Source organism: Coregonus lavaretus (genome assembly GCF_964263955.1).
Source record: "Coregonus lavaretus genome assembly, chromosome: 32".
NCBI lineage: Eukaryota > Metazoa > Chordata > Actinopteri > Salmoniformes > Salmonidae > Coregonus > Coregonus lavaretus.
The window spans coordinates 34,554,031-34,570,987 of NC_140019.1; the positions used below are offsets into that span (position 1 = coordinate 34,554,031).

Genomic DNA, 16,957 nt, shown 5'->3' on the forward strand with positions numbered 1-16,957 from the left:
GGCTTGTAACCATAGCTGAACCCTTTTGGTGCTATATGGATTTCAAGGTTCTAGAAAGAACCATGCTCATAAGGTTCTAAATGGAACATGTATGGTGCTATATAAAGAACTATTTTCGAAGGTTCTATAAAGAACCATAAAAAAAAAGGTTGTACTGTATATAGCACCAAAAAAGGGTTCCGCTATGGTTACAATCCTTTCTTGGGCTATATAGAAACCTTTTTTATGGTTCTTTATAGAACCTTTATGGAGAACGGAGCTAAACTGAGTGTACAAAATATTAGGAACACCCCCTTTTGCGCTCAGAACAGCCTCAATTCATCAGGGCATGGACTCTCCAAGGTGTTGAAAGTATTCCACAGGGATAGTGGCCCATGTTGATCCCAATGGTTCCCACAGTTGTGTCAAGTTGCCGTGAAAAATCCAGCAGCATTACAGTTCTTGACACAGGCACTTACATCTTTTGTCTTGCCCATTCCCCCTCTGAATGGCACACACACAATCATGTCTCAATTGTCTCAAGGCTTAAAAATCCTTCTTCAACCTGTCTCCTCTCCTTCATCTACACTGATTGAAGTGTATTTAACAAGTGACATCAATAAGGGATCATAGCTTTCACCTGGTCAGTCTATGTCATGGAAAGAGCCATACGTATCATACCTGCTTTAATAGCCATATTATATTGTTAAAATTCCATAGGTTGTACTGTGTTTATCGACAAGTTGAATGGCTGGGGTTCCCTGAAGAGAGACTTGAGAACTACTGACTTAGTCAACCGTTCTCAATTGACACAAGGCCATACGTGAGTCTTTCACAAGACACCGTCACTGGCCATAGTCATACACAACATGTACTAGCATAACACAACAGATTAGATCAACTGGAATGACACTCTCACTCACAGTTGCACAAAAAGAGCTGTGAACAAACCACTCCCCAATATATTCGAATGAGCTGCCGCCCGTAAATTCAGTGGTGGAAAAGTAACCAATTGCCATACTTGAGTAAAAGTAAAGATACCCTAATAGAAAATGACTCAAGTAAAAGTGAAAGTCTAAAGTAAATTACTACTTGAATAAAAGTCTAAAAGTATTTGGTTTTACATATACTTAAGTATCAAAACTAAATGTAATTGCTAAAATATACTTAACTATCAAAAGTTAAAGTATAAATCCTTTCAAATACCTTATATTAAGCAAACCAGATGGCATCAATAGATTTTTTAGTTAGGGATAGCTAGGGGCACACTCCAACACTCATAGAACACTCATAGAACCATAATTTACAAACAAAGCATTTGTTTTTAGTGAGTCCACCAGCTCAGAGGCAATAGGAATAACCAGGGATGTTCTCTTGATAAGTGTGCGAATTGGACCATTTTCCTGTCCTGCTAAGCATTCAAAATGTAATGAGTACTTCTTCAGGGAAAATGTATGTAGTAAAAAGTACATTATTTTCTTTAGGAATGTAGTGAAGTAAAAGTAGTCAAAAATATAAATAGTAAAGTACGGTACAGATACCCCAAAAAACGACTTAAGTAGTACTTTAAAGTATTTTTACTTAAGTACTTTACACCACTGCATACATTTTAATTATCACTAAAAGAGGAATTAACCCTTTTTTGAACTGCAAAGAACCATTGGGCTCAAAGGGTTATTTGGGTCAGTATGGTTCCACATAGAACCATAACACTTCCCAAAGAACCCTTGAGGAACCCTCATGTTTTAGTGTGCTGTGCTACTGAACACAATCACCTCTATAGGTTACATGGCTACTGTTAGGATTTCTCGTCTCAACAGTCTGTTTCAAAAGCACTGTTTTATGCCCAAACACGCATCAGTTATTTTGTTGCCTTCGTGATTACAGACTCATGCTCAGCCAGTCATGTAATGAAACGTTCATGGAAAACGTCCCAATTATTTAACCATCTAACTAAATCAAGTTTTTGCCGAACATAACAAAATGGTTTCAAAACATAAAATCAAATGAAAACTTTTCTCATTTGTTTAATTTGATTGTTAATGCAGTGAATAAACCCTAAATGTCTTCTAAGCTATGGAGACAGACAGAGATGCTGTTTTTTCTTTCCTATCTTCTCTTCCAGTCACCTGTTTCCTCTCTTCTCTTCCAGTCACCTCTTCCCTCTCTTCTCTTCCAGTCACCTGTTTCCTCTCTTCTCTTCCAGTCACCTGTTTCCTCTCTTCTCTTCCAGTCACCTCTTCCCTCTCTTCTCTTCCAGTCACCTGTTTCCTCTCTTCTCTTCCAGTCACCTCTTCCCTCTCTTCTCTTCCAGTCACCTGTTTCCTCTCTTCTCTTCCAGTCACCTCTTTCCTCTCTTCTCTTCCAGTCACCTGTTTCCTCTCTTCTCTTCCAGTCACCTGTTTCCTCTCTTCTCTTCCAGTCACCTAAGTCAGCCTTTATAAGTGCAGCTAAGAAGGCCCATCTGAGAACCAACCCGCCCAAAGTGCGCTTTTCAGAACAAGTGTCCTTCAGTGACCCAGACTCAGTAAGTACCACTCCGCTGGTGATCCTTCTCTCACACCTGCAGTCTTGTTTCTATCTCTCTCTCCATGTCTGTCTTCCTCTCTGTCCTTCTCACTTTCTCAATAGTTAATACGCTCTCTATTTTTCTCTAACACAATTTCTCTCACTATTCAGTCTTTCTCCACGTCCCTCTAAAACATTCTCCTCTGTTTATTCTCTCTTTACCCTGGGCCTGGGCCTGTCTCCCCGGCTGATTAAACATGGCCGTTCTCCTCTGTTTATTCTCTCTTTACCCTGGGCCTGGGCCTGTCTCCCCGGCTGATTAAACATGGCCGAACATCCTCTTCCTCTCCATCACCGTGTTTGTATTTTGGGTAGCTGACTACCTGCACCATACAAAACAGCCTTGGGTCCAACACAGTGTAGCTTTTCGACTATAAATTGTTCTCCTCCAGATCGATGTCCCCTCTCGCTGGTAGAGCACAGGTTGCACCTCTAAACTGTTTCTAAGATGTTAGTTAAATAATGGGTACATTTTGATTTCAGCTGCCTTAGCAGTGTTACAGTGTTAGGCTGGCTGAGAGCTGAGATGTAAAGTCCCTGCATGGCTGTGAAGGCCCTCTCCGTACTGCCTCTGAGCTCTGAGGAAGTGTCCCAAATGGCACCCTATTCCCTACATAGTGCACTACTTCTGAGCAGAGCCCTATAGGCCCTAGTCAAAAGTAGTGCACTATAATAGGCCCTGGTCAAAAATAGTGCACCATACAGTATAGTGCCATTTGGGACGCAGCCTGAGTTCTCTTCTCAAAGCCCAGAGGGGTTGGCTCTACAGGCAAGCCAACAAGCTTATCTCTCACTGTTCCTATTGACAGCTTGTTGTGAAATGTATGAATAAACAAGTTAGGCTTTAGCTGCTTTGTTTCAACATCATCTCTATGCATCCCAAACGGCACCATATTCCTTACATAGTGCAGAGCCTTATGGGTCCTGGTCAAAAGGGAATAGGATGACTAAATAGGGAATAGGATGACTAAATAGGGAATACTAAATAGGGAATAGGATGACTAAATAGGGAATAGGATGACTAAATAGGGAACACTAAATAGGGAATAGGATGACTAAATAGGGAATAGGATGACTAAATAGGGAATAGGATGACTAAAAAGGGAATACTAAATAGGAAATAGGATGACTAAATAGGGAATAAGATGACTAAATAGGGAATATGATGACTAAATAGGGAATAGGATGACTAAATAGGGAATAAGATGACTAAATAGGGAATATGATGACTAAATAGGGAATAGGATGACTAAATAGGGAATAGGATGACTAAATAGGGAATAGGATGACTAAATAGGGAACACTAAATAGGGAATATGATGACTAAATAGGGAATAGGATGACTAAATAGGGAATAGGATTACTAAATATGGAATACTAAATAGGGAATAGGATGACTAAATAGGGAATAGGATTACTAAATAGGGAATAGGATGACTAAATAGGGAATAGGATGACTAAATAGGGAATAGGATGACATTTGGGATGCAGCCCTGGTGTGTGTTGCTAACCAGACCTGTTGGACATCACTGTGCACCATAGCCCAGATCCAACTGAGACCTAGTTATAAGAGTGGAATCAGTGAGTACACAAGTTGACATTTCTAACAGGAGAGATAACTGGGGAGCCTCTAACAGGAGCTAGGCTACCTACAGTGCATTCGGAAGGTATTCAGACCCTATCCCTTTTTCCACATTTTGTTACATTACAGCCTTATTCTAAAATTGATTAAATAATTTTTTTCCTCATCAATCTACACAGAATACCCCATAATGACAATGCGAAAACAGGTTTTTAGGAATGTTTGCAAATGTATTGTCATTGCAAATGTAAAAAACAGAAATACCTTATTTACATAAGTATTCAGACCCTTTGCTATGAGACTCATAATTGAGCTCAGGTGCATCCTGTTTCCATTGATCATCCTTGAGATGTTTCTACAAATTGATTGGAGTCCACCGGTGGTAAATTCAATTGATTGGACATGATTTGGAAAGGCACACACCTATCTATAAAACAAAAACCAGATCTGGGGAAGGGTACCAAAACATTTCTGCAGCATTGAAGGTCCCCAAGAACACAGTGGCCTCCATCATTCTTAAATGGAAGAAGTTTGGAACCACCAAGACTCTTCCTAGAGCTGGCCGCCCGGCCAAACTGAGCAATCGGGGAAGAAGGGCCTTGGTCAGGGAGGTGACCAAGAACCCGATGGTCACTCTGACAGAGCTCCAGAGTTACTCTGTGGAGATGGGAGAACCTTCTAGAAGGACAACCATCTCTGCAGCACTCCACCAATCAGGCCTTTATGGTAGAGTGGCCAGACGGAAGCCACTCCTCAGTAAAAGGCACATGACAGCCCGCTTGGCGTTTGCCAAAAGGCACCTCAAGGACTCTCAGACCATGAGAAACAAGATTCTCTGGTCTGATGAAACCAAGATTGAACTCTTTGGCCTGAATGCCAAGCGTCATATCTGGAGGAAACCTGGCACCATCCCTACGGTGAAGCATGGTGGTTGCAGCATCATGCTGTGGGGATGTTTTTCAGCAGCAGGGACAGGGAGAGCGCTCAGGACCTCAGACTGGGGCGAAGGTTCACCTTCCAACAGGACAATGACCCTAAGCACACAGCCAAGACAACGCAGGAGTGGCTTCGGGACAAGTCTCTGAATGTCCTTGAGTGGGCCAGCCAGAGCCCGGACTTGAACCCGATCGAACATCTCCGGAGAGATCTGGCAATAGCTGTGCAGCAACGCTCCTCTTCCAACCTGACAGAGCTTGAGAGGGAGAAACTCCCCAAATACAGGTGTGACAAGCTTGTAGCGTCATACCCAAGAAGACGCGAGGCTGTAATCGCTGCCAAAGGTGCCTCAACAAAGTACTGAGTAAAGGGTCTGAATACTTACGTGGTCCTCTGTAGCTCAGCTGGTAGAGCACAGCACTTGTAACGCCAAGGTAGTGGGTTCGATCCCCGGGACCATGCACGCATGACTGTAAGTCGCTTTGGATAAAAGTGTCTGCTAAATGGCATATTATTATGTAAATGTAATATTTTAGTTTTCTTTTCAATAAATTTGCAAACATTTCTAAAAACCTGTTTTTGCTTTGTCATTATGGGATATTGTGTGTAGATTGATGAGGGAAAAAATACTATTTAGTCAATTTTAGAATAAGGCTGTAACGTAACAAAATTTGGAAAAAGTCAAGGGATCTGAATACTTTCCGAAGGCACTGTAGAACCTAAAAGTGTTCTTCGGCTGTCCCATAGGAGAGCCCTTTGAATAACTATTTTTGGTTCCAGGTAGAACCCTTTTTAGTTCCAGGTAGAACCCTTTTTAGTTCCAGGTAGAACCCTTTTCAGTTCCATGTACCTGGCTACACTGTTCATCTTCCCCATCCTCAACTCTCTCTGTTTTCCAAGTGGTTTTCAGACCAGCAGTGTGTGTGTGTGTGTGTGTGTGTGTGTGTGTGTGTGTGTGTGTGTGTGTGTGTGTGTGTGTGTGTGTGTGTGTGTGTGTGTGTGTGTGTGTGTGTGTGTGTGTGTTTGTGTGTGTGTGTGTGTGTGTGATGGGGGCTTTGAGTCACCAACTCTCTCTACTTACCTCATTCACCCCCCTGGTGACAGCACCTCTGGAAAGAGTGAATACCTGTCACGCCCCTTCTCCCTACCTGGGCTGAACTCAACTCCAGCAGAGGAAACTTTTCTGATGAGTGGCTGATAAAAGCAGAATAACCTTGAGTTATCAGGCCTCCTGCAGCTCTCCCTGGCCTACGCAACCACTGTACTTTATAGTATTTTCAGCCAGCTAGCTTCCAATTGTACTTGCAGCACCGGCGCATACATATTAAATGGATGTATTGAGGAAATGTAATAAGCTGCTCTTTGATCACAACACAATGTATCCAGGCAGGGTTCCTAAAGCAGAGTTGTGTCCCTATTCAGGCTGCCCCAGTTCAATTAAGGTATTGTTTCTCCATGGAACTCTGGAAGCTCTAGCCTGGTCCCTTCTTAACTGCTTTTAGATGGAATGTACTTCTCTCTGCACATTCCACAGTTCCGGAGTTCCAACTCCATTCAATTATAGCCCTGATCCCCTACTCTGGGGTTGATTAAATGTACTGTACCATTTTGATGTACGATATTGACCTTTTAAGTACTTTCTCAGATACCTCATCTTGCCTCTATATTACTGCTATAAGGCACTAAGGTTTTACATTTGCTCTCTCTTTCACTCCCTCTCTCTCTCTTTCCCTCCCTCTCTCTTTCTCTCTCTCCCTCTCTGCCTCTCTTCATCTTGTCCTCTCTCTCCACCCTCTCTGTCTCTCTCTCCACCCTCTCTGTCTCTCTCTCTGTCTCTCCATCTCTCTCTCTCTCACAGACAATGCTAAAGGACGACTCTTTGCTACTCATACCAAATGTGCTGAAGGTGTTCCTGGAGAATGGTCAGATCAAGTCCTTTACGTTTGACAGCCGCACCACCGTCAGGGTACGTGTACAGTTAGGGTCCAATTTGTACGCGTTACCAACAGAGTGAATGTGAAAATGGATTCAAATTGTCACCCTCTGCTGGTGATTTGCAGGATGTGCAATGATACAAGTAAAAGGAGGGTTTTGATTGGTTACATTGCCTACTATGCCAATGTATCCGTATAAAATTATCTCTGCTACTCTAAAAGGTAGCAGAGATCTGGAACTTTGATATGCCCGTAGAGTATATCATGTTCAACAATACATTGTAAAATACTACTCGTATTACAGAGTACGAGGTAGACTTCATATAGCACCAAATGTTGCTTTGTAGCGCCTACAGATGAAACATTATGGAGTCTTAAAGGAGGCTTGGGTAATCCCAAAATGTCACAAATGTTCCAACTTCAATAATTTATTTCTCAATGATGCTTTAAGATACAAATGTCAAATATATGTAAACAAATCATGGTATTTCTTTGTATATTTTCATGCCCATTTAAACTGCACATGAAATGCAAACATATTGACTACCCACTGGGCAAAAACTGATTGAATCAACGTTGTTTCCACATCATTTCAACCAGAAAATGTAATCTGATGGTGAATCAACGTGGAAAACTGATTGGATTTGCAAAAAGTCATCAACGTAAGGGAAGCCAACTTTGGACCTAAATCCAATGACAAATCAAAACTAGACGTTGAACGGACGCCTGTGCCCTGTGGGTATAACCATCACTTCCCCCAAAAAATACAAATATTTAATAACGTCACTGACAGTAAGACTCCCTCCACAGTGTTTGAGGAACAGGCCTAGTTCTGAGAAGCCCATTTCCTTCAAATCACAGTATTTTATAATGGCTGTGGCCACGTCTCAAATAGCACCCTATTCCCTATATAGTGCACTACTTTTGACCAAAGCCCTGGGCCAAAAGGGAATAGGGTGTCATTTGGGACACATTTTGTAATATTGTAATGACATCCAGCAGTCAGTCAGGAGACAGAAGCCATTACCAACTCACTGTCAGGCTCTGAGACGACTCTGATATCTCTTACCATTAAGGCACAATATTAGATTTCACAAATCTCTTTTCCTGCTCATTGAGGGAGAGCGTGATGGAGAAATGGATGGAGGGAGGGAGGGAGGGAGGGAGGGAGGGAGGGACATAAATGGGTGGAGGGAGAGAAATAAAAGGAGAAATGGATGGAGAAAGAGAGAGAGAGAGAGAAATGGAAGGAAGGAGAACGTGAGGGAACAAGAGAGAGCTCTTCTGTGGCCTAATTAAATGGAATCACATTAAAATGTCAAATGCAAATCAATCAATTGCACTATAGGAAGCCACACCAGATCTCTTTAGTGACTAATGTGCACATTGCGATTCAACTGTACGATTTACGCCGTATACTGGCAGACTTTCCACCTGACTAAAATGACTTTTTTTTTCTCCATCCACTGATTGTTTGTGTAGCATCAGATTTTTGTCATTGTAATCCTTGGTCAATACTGCCCATACAGTTTATCCTTGTTTTCTTTTAGCAGACAGTCAGTTTGTATTCGCACCACTGTAATTCAAGGTGAATGTATCTCCGTCTCTGTTGGTAGGACAATCATCCACCATCTACCCTTTCATTTAGGAGACTACAGTACTCAAACTACCTGTTATGATAGGTCGTTGGCTGCACATACACACAGGCACACACACACACTCACAGACGTTGTTCATAGGCTAACAACACTCATAACATCGCTCATGAAATATTGTCTAAACCCAGCATATTTGTCTGAGTTGAAATATGTTATGAAATCTTACCCACAAGGCATAGCCACAAGGCAAGGAGCAGAGAGAAAAACACACCGCGTCCCAAATGGGGAACCCTATTACCTAAAGTATATAGTTCACTACTTTTGACCATACTGTACCATTTGGAATGCAGACAGTACGGGCCTAGGCTACATCTCCTCTGCAGTGTGGGGGGGGAGAGAGAGAGAGAGAGAGAGAGAGAGAGAGAGAGAGAGAGAGAGAGAGAGAGAGAGAATAGAGAGAGAGAGAGGGAGGGGGGAATGGAGAGAGAGAGAGAGAGAGAGAGAGAGAGAGAGAGAGAGAGAGAGAGAGAGAGAGAGAGAGAGAGAGAGAGAGAGAGAGAGAGAGAGAGAGAGGGAGGGGGAGGGGGGAATAGAGAGAGAGAGAGAGAGAGAGAGAGAGAGAGAGAGAGAGAGAGAGAGAGAGAGAGAGAGAGAGAGAGAGAGAGATAGAGAGAGAATAGAGAGAGAGAGAGGGAGGGGGGAATGGAGAGAGAGAGAGAGAGAGAGAGAGAGAGAGAGAGAGAGAGAGAGAGAGAGAGAGAGAGAGAGAGGGAGGGAGGGGGGAATAGAGAGATAGAAAGAGGAGGAAATGGAGCGAGAAAAGAGGGAGAGAGAGAGAGAGAAACACAGCACACAAGAGGGCTACCAATAACCGCATCTCCATCCACAGTTTTTATGCGAGTAAAGTCATACCGTATAACAAAAAGTCACGACAGCTGTGATGGAAACAGGAAGTTTCGATACAATTTTATAAATGTCGAAAGATAATTTGTTTGTTCAACATGGTGGGATTGTTTTGTGTAAGTAAAATTAATTATGCGAGAAATGGTGGTGGAAACGCCTTTATGTGCAAATATTGATATAATAATGTCACGAGAATTTCTCTCTCTCTCTAATCAAACGTAATGCTCTGAATAATTCCCAGAGGGTGTAAGGCTCTGGTTTAATCATGAATTAAACAAAGGTCCACAACCGGCAAGAATGATCTGTATGTTTAATCATGGAGAGCTCTGCCGCCAAAGAACACATATACAGCTTTTATACCACTTCACACAAAGGCACTTTGCTCCGCCCACCTTTAGGCGGCCTTTAACCAGTTTCTCAGTCCCCTTCATCCTGGAATGTTTGTCTCAGCAGTTTCTAACTCACCCCCTCTGTTAGTGGGTTTATAATGATAACCCTAACACAGTTCACACAGTCATCATTAGTATTGGGGTTAACAATTTTAGTCATAATCATAATCCCTCTATCAATCCACCCTTTTACTAAATTTTTACACCCTTAGGATAAATGTATTTACAAGCATGATCAATCTGATCTTCATACGTCAGAACTAATAAACGTTTCATCCAATTGCGGTCTTTCAGGGTCAAAGTCCTCGTCATCCACCAAGCCTGGAAGAAAGTTTTTCACATTCCACTGGTCAGAGTCCGGATTCCCTCCATATCTCACCAGCGGTTGAGACACTGCATTCTCCAACACCTTACTCACCAACCCTTGGATACAGGGAACAAGACAACAACCACATAATACAAGAATACCCATACAAACGCTGGCTGTCGCCAAGATGGTTGCTGCTATGGTTTTCCATTTACCAAACATTTCATCAAACCACCCTATCCAAGATGTACTAACTCCTGAGTTCTCAGCCCATTCTTCACTTAGAGCAGTTAATTCTGCAAGAGCTCTGGTGACCGTCCCATCCGGTGTGGTGTTGTTAGGGATAAATGTGCAAAAATGGCCCACCATTCTATAGACACCGCCCCTTTCTGCCTGATCTAGAGCCAACCTCTTTTCCTAAGTCATGAGTGAGATGGCGGATAATTGTTCAGAGATCCCTTTTACTGCATCCCTAGTCTGGCCAATAAATCGTTGTTGGTCGTAATAGATATAATTAATCCAATCCACAATTTTGTTTATTGTCACCCACCAAAAGAACGTGGTAGTAAACCCTTCCCCTACTTGTTTCATAGCTCGGTATCCATCCGGTACCCCCCTTGATACCCCAATCGCATCCATCTAAATAGGGCTATTGTCCTTCTTGTTAAAACTCCTCCTACATCTGTTTAACCCTTTCCTTGGTTCCTGGTGACTAATTCTAACTAGCGGAATCAGTAGAACCAGGGCGCACGTACCTAGCCATCCTTTTGGTATTCGCCGCCTTATACCGCCTTTACTGGCACACGCTCACCACACATCGGTTACAGGGGCTGTAAGGTTCAGAATTCTCTCCTGTGCTTCTGAACTTAAGTCACTCACATTACTACTATCTCCAATTGATAATTGGTGATGTCTTTGTTTCTCTTTACCCCCCATCTGGATGTTCAGTCCCGCCCGGTCTCATATCCCCGTCCCCAAGTGTGTTTAAACACTTGAGTCTAGGAACAATCCGCCGTGGGGGCCGAACACGAATATAATGGGATTTTATAATCCCAAATTGCTTATTGACATGTACCCCACCCGTTGGCTACGTCCCTAACCCTTATTTAGAATCCTACAGTCTGCCCTTCTCTGACTCCCATTTTGTAGGCCACTCGTCCTTGACGGTCAGTATGTCGGGTCGCTTCTCTTCTCTTTTACTTCTTAACAATGGTAAGGGCATAGCGTAATTGGTGGTGGATCTTGACATATCAAGACCATTGCCGAGACTATGATGCAGCTCAAGTCACCCATATTCCCAAAAAACGCCAACCCTCTCCTGTCCTCAGTCTTTCTGCTTGGTACTACCCCATACTCACACCCTGAGAACACACTACAGTGATGATAGGTCGGGGTAGGAGATCTTCGTTAACAGAGGTGATCCCCAGACCCTATTGGTTCAGTTCTTCTCTTTAACTCTGCGTGTGTTCAGTGGTGCTTGTATGTGTTCTTACCTTTTTGCAGTGGGTAACGTGGACCCAGGTTGCTCTTTCTGCTATTCTAATGGCAAATGCGGTGATCAATATAACCTGATAGGGCCCTACCCAACAGGCCTGCTTCCAGTCTTTCTTCTTTAGGGACTGGATCCACACCAGTCACCGGGTCGGATAGAGTGGGTCACCTTCTCCTTTAGTTCACCTGTGGGGCACAAAACCTCTGACATACCGGTGTGGTTAATAAACTACCTTCTCACGTGTTCTGCTAGGGTGCTCTCCATTTCTATTTCTGCCTGCTCCGGTCCTCCTAACTCGGGCATTCTGTATGGCAATATCTAGAGTTCTCCTGATCGTCATTAATACTATCGGTAGACCTTGTACCCCATTTCTTCCTGCTCTCCTGTGTGTTTTCCTTAACCCCTCTCTAATCATACTGTTTCCATTAGTATTCTCTTTCTAGACTGTATGTAAAAAACTTTTTTTTAAGTATTTTGTCCTCTCCTTCGTATATTTATTATTTAATCCTACCATCTACACTGCTCAAAAAAATAAAGGGAACACTTAAACAACACAATGTAACTCCAAGTCAATCACACTTCTGTGAAATCAAACTGTCCACTTAGGAAGCAACACTGATTGACAATAAATTGCACATGCTGTTGTGCAAATGGAATAGACAACAGGTGGAAATTATAGGCAATTAGCAAGACACCCCCAATAAAGGACTGGTTTTGCAGGTGGTGACCACAGACCACTTCTCAGTTCCTTTGCTTCCTGGCTGATGTTTTGGTCACTTTTGAATGCTGGCGGTGCTTTCACTCTAGTGGTAGCATGAGACGGAGTCTACAACCCACACAAGTGGCTCAGGTAATGCAGCTCATCCAGGATGGCACATCAATGCGAGCTGTGGCAAGAAGGTTTGCTGTGTCTGTCAGCGTAGTGTCCAGAGCATGGAGGCGCTACCAGGAGACAGGCCAGTATATCAGGAGACGTGGAGGAGGCCGTAGGAGGGCAACAACCCAGCAGCAGGACTGCTACCTCCGCCTTTGTGCAAGGAGGAGCAGGAGGAGCACTGCCAGAGCCCTGCAAAATGATCTCCAGCAGGCCACAAATGTGCATGTGTCTGCTCAAACGGTCAGAAACAGACTCCATGAGGGTGGTATGAGGGCCCGACGTCCACAGGTGTGGGTTGTGCTTACAGCCCAACACCGTGCAGGACGTTTGGCATTTGCCAGAGAACACCAAGATTGGCAAATTCGCCACTGGTGCCCTGTGCTCTTCACAGATGAAAGCAGGTTCACACTGAGCACGTGACAGACGTGACAGAGTCTGGAGACGCCGTGGAGAACGTTCTGCTGCCTGCAACATCCTCCAGCATGACCGGTTTGGCGGTGGGTCAGTCATGGTGTGGGGTGGCATTTCTTTGGGGGGCCGCACAGCCCTCCATGTGCTCGCCAGAGGTAGCCTGACTGCCATTAGGTACCGAGATGAGATCCTCAGACCCCTTGTGAGACCATATGCTGGTGCGGTTGGCCCTGGGTTCCTCCTAATGCAAGACAATGCTAGACCTCATGTGGCTGGAGTGTGTCAGCAGTTCCTGCAAGAGGAAGGCATTGATGCTATGGACTGGCCCGCCCGTTCTACAGACCTGAATCCAATTGAGCACATCTGGGACATCATGTCTCGCTCCATCCACCAACGCCACGTTGCACCACAGACTGTCCAGGAGTTGGCGGATGCTTTAGTCCAGGTCTGGGAGGAGATCCCTCAGGAGACCATCCGCCACCTCATCAGGAGCATGCCCAGGCGTTGTAGGGAGGTCATACAGGCACGTGGAGGCCACACACACTACTGAGCCTCCATTTTGACTTGTTTTAAGGACATTACATCAAAGTTGGATCAGCCTGTAGTGTGGTTTTCCACTTTAATTTTGAGGGTGACTCCAAATCCAGACCTCCATGGGTTGATAAATTTGATTTCCATTGATCATTTTTGTGTGATTTTGTTGTCAGCACATTCAACTATGTAAAGAAAAAAGTATTTAATAAGATTATTTCATTCATTCAGATCTAGGATGTGTTATTTTAGTGTTCCCTTTATTTTTTTGAGCAGTGTACTATCATCCCCCTCTTGACACATGTCTCTGCCCATGTGTCAATATTACCACCTACCTAAACAATCACTTAGGTAATATTGGTAATTTATCATCCAATTGCCATCCCTTATTTATTTTTGAGACTGTCCCTTGCTTCTTTATTGCTCCTCCCACTTCCTTTGTCTATTATGGCGGCTAAATTCGACTTTCATTCAGTTCAGAATCAATAGTAATCCAATCAATCAATCCCTTATCTTGTAAAAACACTCATGTTTAGTTCAAACTCTGTTCTACCCCGGCTCTCCCGGGCTTGACCTTAAGACTGATGGTTGGACATGACAGGTCCATACTTAAATCTTTCAAACCTAACACAAACCCCCCTTCATGCTGTAATCAATCAAGAAGATAGCAAAGGAGAGACAAAGGTTTTAGCCTGAACTCTGCTCAACCCTGGCAGCTTTTTCCTCTCTGTTTGAGGAGAGAAGCAAAAGGTTCCCTTCTGCTTTCATTCACTGATAACGTAGGACAGCCGTAGGACAGCCATTGATTCCCACTTCACTTACACACCTCTAAAACATTTAATCTAACCCATAACACATTAATTCCTACTGCTCATTCTCTTGCTACAATCTGCAAATGTACCAATAAATTCTCTTACCATCATCCTAAATATTTCATAAATGTTACTTATCCCAAGTGTTCATTAAGTCCTCATGACATTTATTCTCATAATTATATATTATTATATATTATGCCATTTAGCAGACGCTTTTATCCAAAGCGACTTACAGTCATGCGTGCATACATTATTTTTTTTTGTGTATGGGTGGTCCCGGGGATCTAACCCACTACCTTGGCGTTACAAGCGCCGTGCTCTACCAGCTGAGCTACAGAGGACCACAAGAAATCATGTATACCCTAAACTCTGTGTCAAAACCGAAAAACTCCATAAAATTCACTGTGTGTGCTCCTTTAAGACTTATCACCTTTGACCTGTTGAAAATCCCCTAAAATCAAAATAACAACCCTTTATAAACATCATACTAGGTGTGTTGTAAATAATTTGAAAAACCCAATTGAAAAACAACCCCCAAAAATAGCCAGGCCCCACTTAATTTGGTAGCTCACTTTTACGACGTAAATACTGCCTAACTCCACTAAACTGCTCCCCCTAGCCCTGGGCAACATTCCAATGAGATAAGCTAATCTCTTTCTCCTGGAAGAGGAATTATACATTTTGTTAACCTTCAATTACCATCAGTAATCTAAAGATGGTAAGAACACACAAAACATGATACAGATATCCCCAGTCCTAACTCATCAATAATCGTTTGTATCAATCTAATTCCTCATAATTAATCCATAAAACCATTTAAAATTCCTCGAGTATACAATGATTATGTTTAATTGATTACCCTTCAGATCATATCCTCTTTAAATGTCACAATGATTATTGAACCCCTAAATCTGCTCCATGTGATCTCATCTCAAATGATCCATTATCAATTATTTGATCAACACCATAGGAAAATCTGTCTCCCCTTCTATTGTTCCTGTCGCCCCTGTAAATGTCATTTTTCATTCATTAGCCAATACAATCACATACTCCGTGTAAGTAAGACATTATATTTTATCCCAGGCATCCCCTTAACATAATGCTATAGGAGACTTCCATCAATCCTGGAAGACACTATATAATACCACGTTTCATTAAGTTCACTACACCTTCTAATATAAACCTATAACCCCTTTCTATTAATTTAATCATCGCAACCTGTTGCATTGATGTTTTTAAAATAAAAACCTATTGTTTAATAACTTCATACTTATAACCAATGTTTATTCAATTCATCATCCTAATAGTCACAACTATATCCCATTGTTCAACATACCATAAACAGATTATCGTTTTAGAAATCACCAATTATTTTCATACACCACTGGTGTTACCCAACCTATACAATAAAGTAATAACCATTAGAATTTGTCAAAGAAATGCTTTTCATTCAACTATTCAAACTTCTGCTCGATACAGTCAAGCAAGTAAAACTCTTTTACCCGGGAACTAGAACCATAATCTTAATTTTTTTTCTCAATTCAAAATTCAAACTCTATAGCAATTTTCAGTTCGCTATTCAATTTCTTTAACTGTTCTCTCTGATTAGGCCCTAATTAATAAAACAAATACTTGCTATCGTTGATAAGCATACATTTAATTTTAGTCCTATCATTTGAACTATGTAGTGTCTCTCACCCCTTCTCCCCCCCTTCCTACACAACGGGAGAGGCGCGGGGACGTGCCCTAATCATCTTCCTTCTTACGAAATCATGTCATTAGTACTTGTAACCACAACCCATTACTACTTAATAACATATTTTCATAGACCTTTCTAGAATACTTCTACTTAAGCTATCTAATTCAACCTTTCACATTTCCCAATCCACCTAGTAATCTAGGTCCATAGCCCCAATGCGAAAGCTTTACCCACTGTCCCTACCTGGGTTCAAACCAGGGACCCTCTACATACATTGCCAGTCACTCCACAAAATCTGCGATCCTTTCAAAGCACGCCAAACTACCACTTCCATGTCCCACAGCCAGCCACGTCATCACTCCCAACTAGCCAGCCCTTTCATCTCAAACACTAAACCCCCTAGTAGCCTAAATAAAACACACTCTCAAACAGCGTTCTGCATTTACCTCTATCATCGGGTTTAAAAACTAACGTAACAACATTAGCCATCCTCTATTGCTGTAGTAACGTCATGTTTGGTTCAGTTTATTAATTACGATAGTATGTCCATAATACTTCTCTATTCTCAGTAGTTTTTAACTCTCACCTCATTCGGCAACACAAAAACAATCTCTCCCCGCACCTATTCCTGTTGAATAAGTGAGTCTTTCTATTTAACCCAAACCACGCTACAAATCTTCCATTCAACATCACCAAACCAAATACTCAGTAGTATCCGGTTACCACCCATACCAGCCGTTGAATTCCACTCACACATACAGATTTCACCTTATGCCATTGAAATGCCCAATAAACCATAATAGTTCAATGGAACCCTATATTGGCTTTCTACTATATTATACATTACTTCTATAACCACATTAGTTATGGTCCGATTACCCATTAAACCTTATCACATGATCCAACAATGGTACAACCTTAAACTCATATTCTCTA

The 16,957-nt window shown here is 42.4% G+C and overlaps 1 protein-coding gene across 1 annotated transcript in view; it reads left to right on the top strand.

Annotated features, from left to right (window-relative positions):
* LOC311107575 (FERM and PDZ domain-containing protein 3-like) overlaps positions 1 to 16,957 on the top strand; it is a gene marked incomplete at its 3' end in the record, with an annotated part of 45,688 nt that overhangs the window by 3,233 nt on the left and 25,498 nt on the right. The window contains exons 5-6 of the mRNA XM_084150082.1: positions 2,402 to 2,506; positions 6,924 to 7,031. Coding sequence (XP_084006208.1) covers positions 2,402 to 2,506; positions 6,924 to 7,031 — 213 coding nt within the window. The remainder of the gene's footprint in view (positions 1 to 2,401; positions 2,507 to 6,923; positions 7,032 to 16,957) is intronic.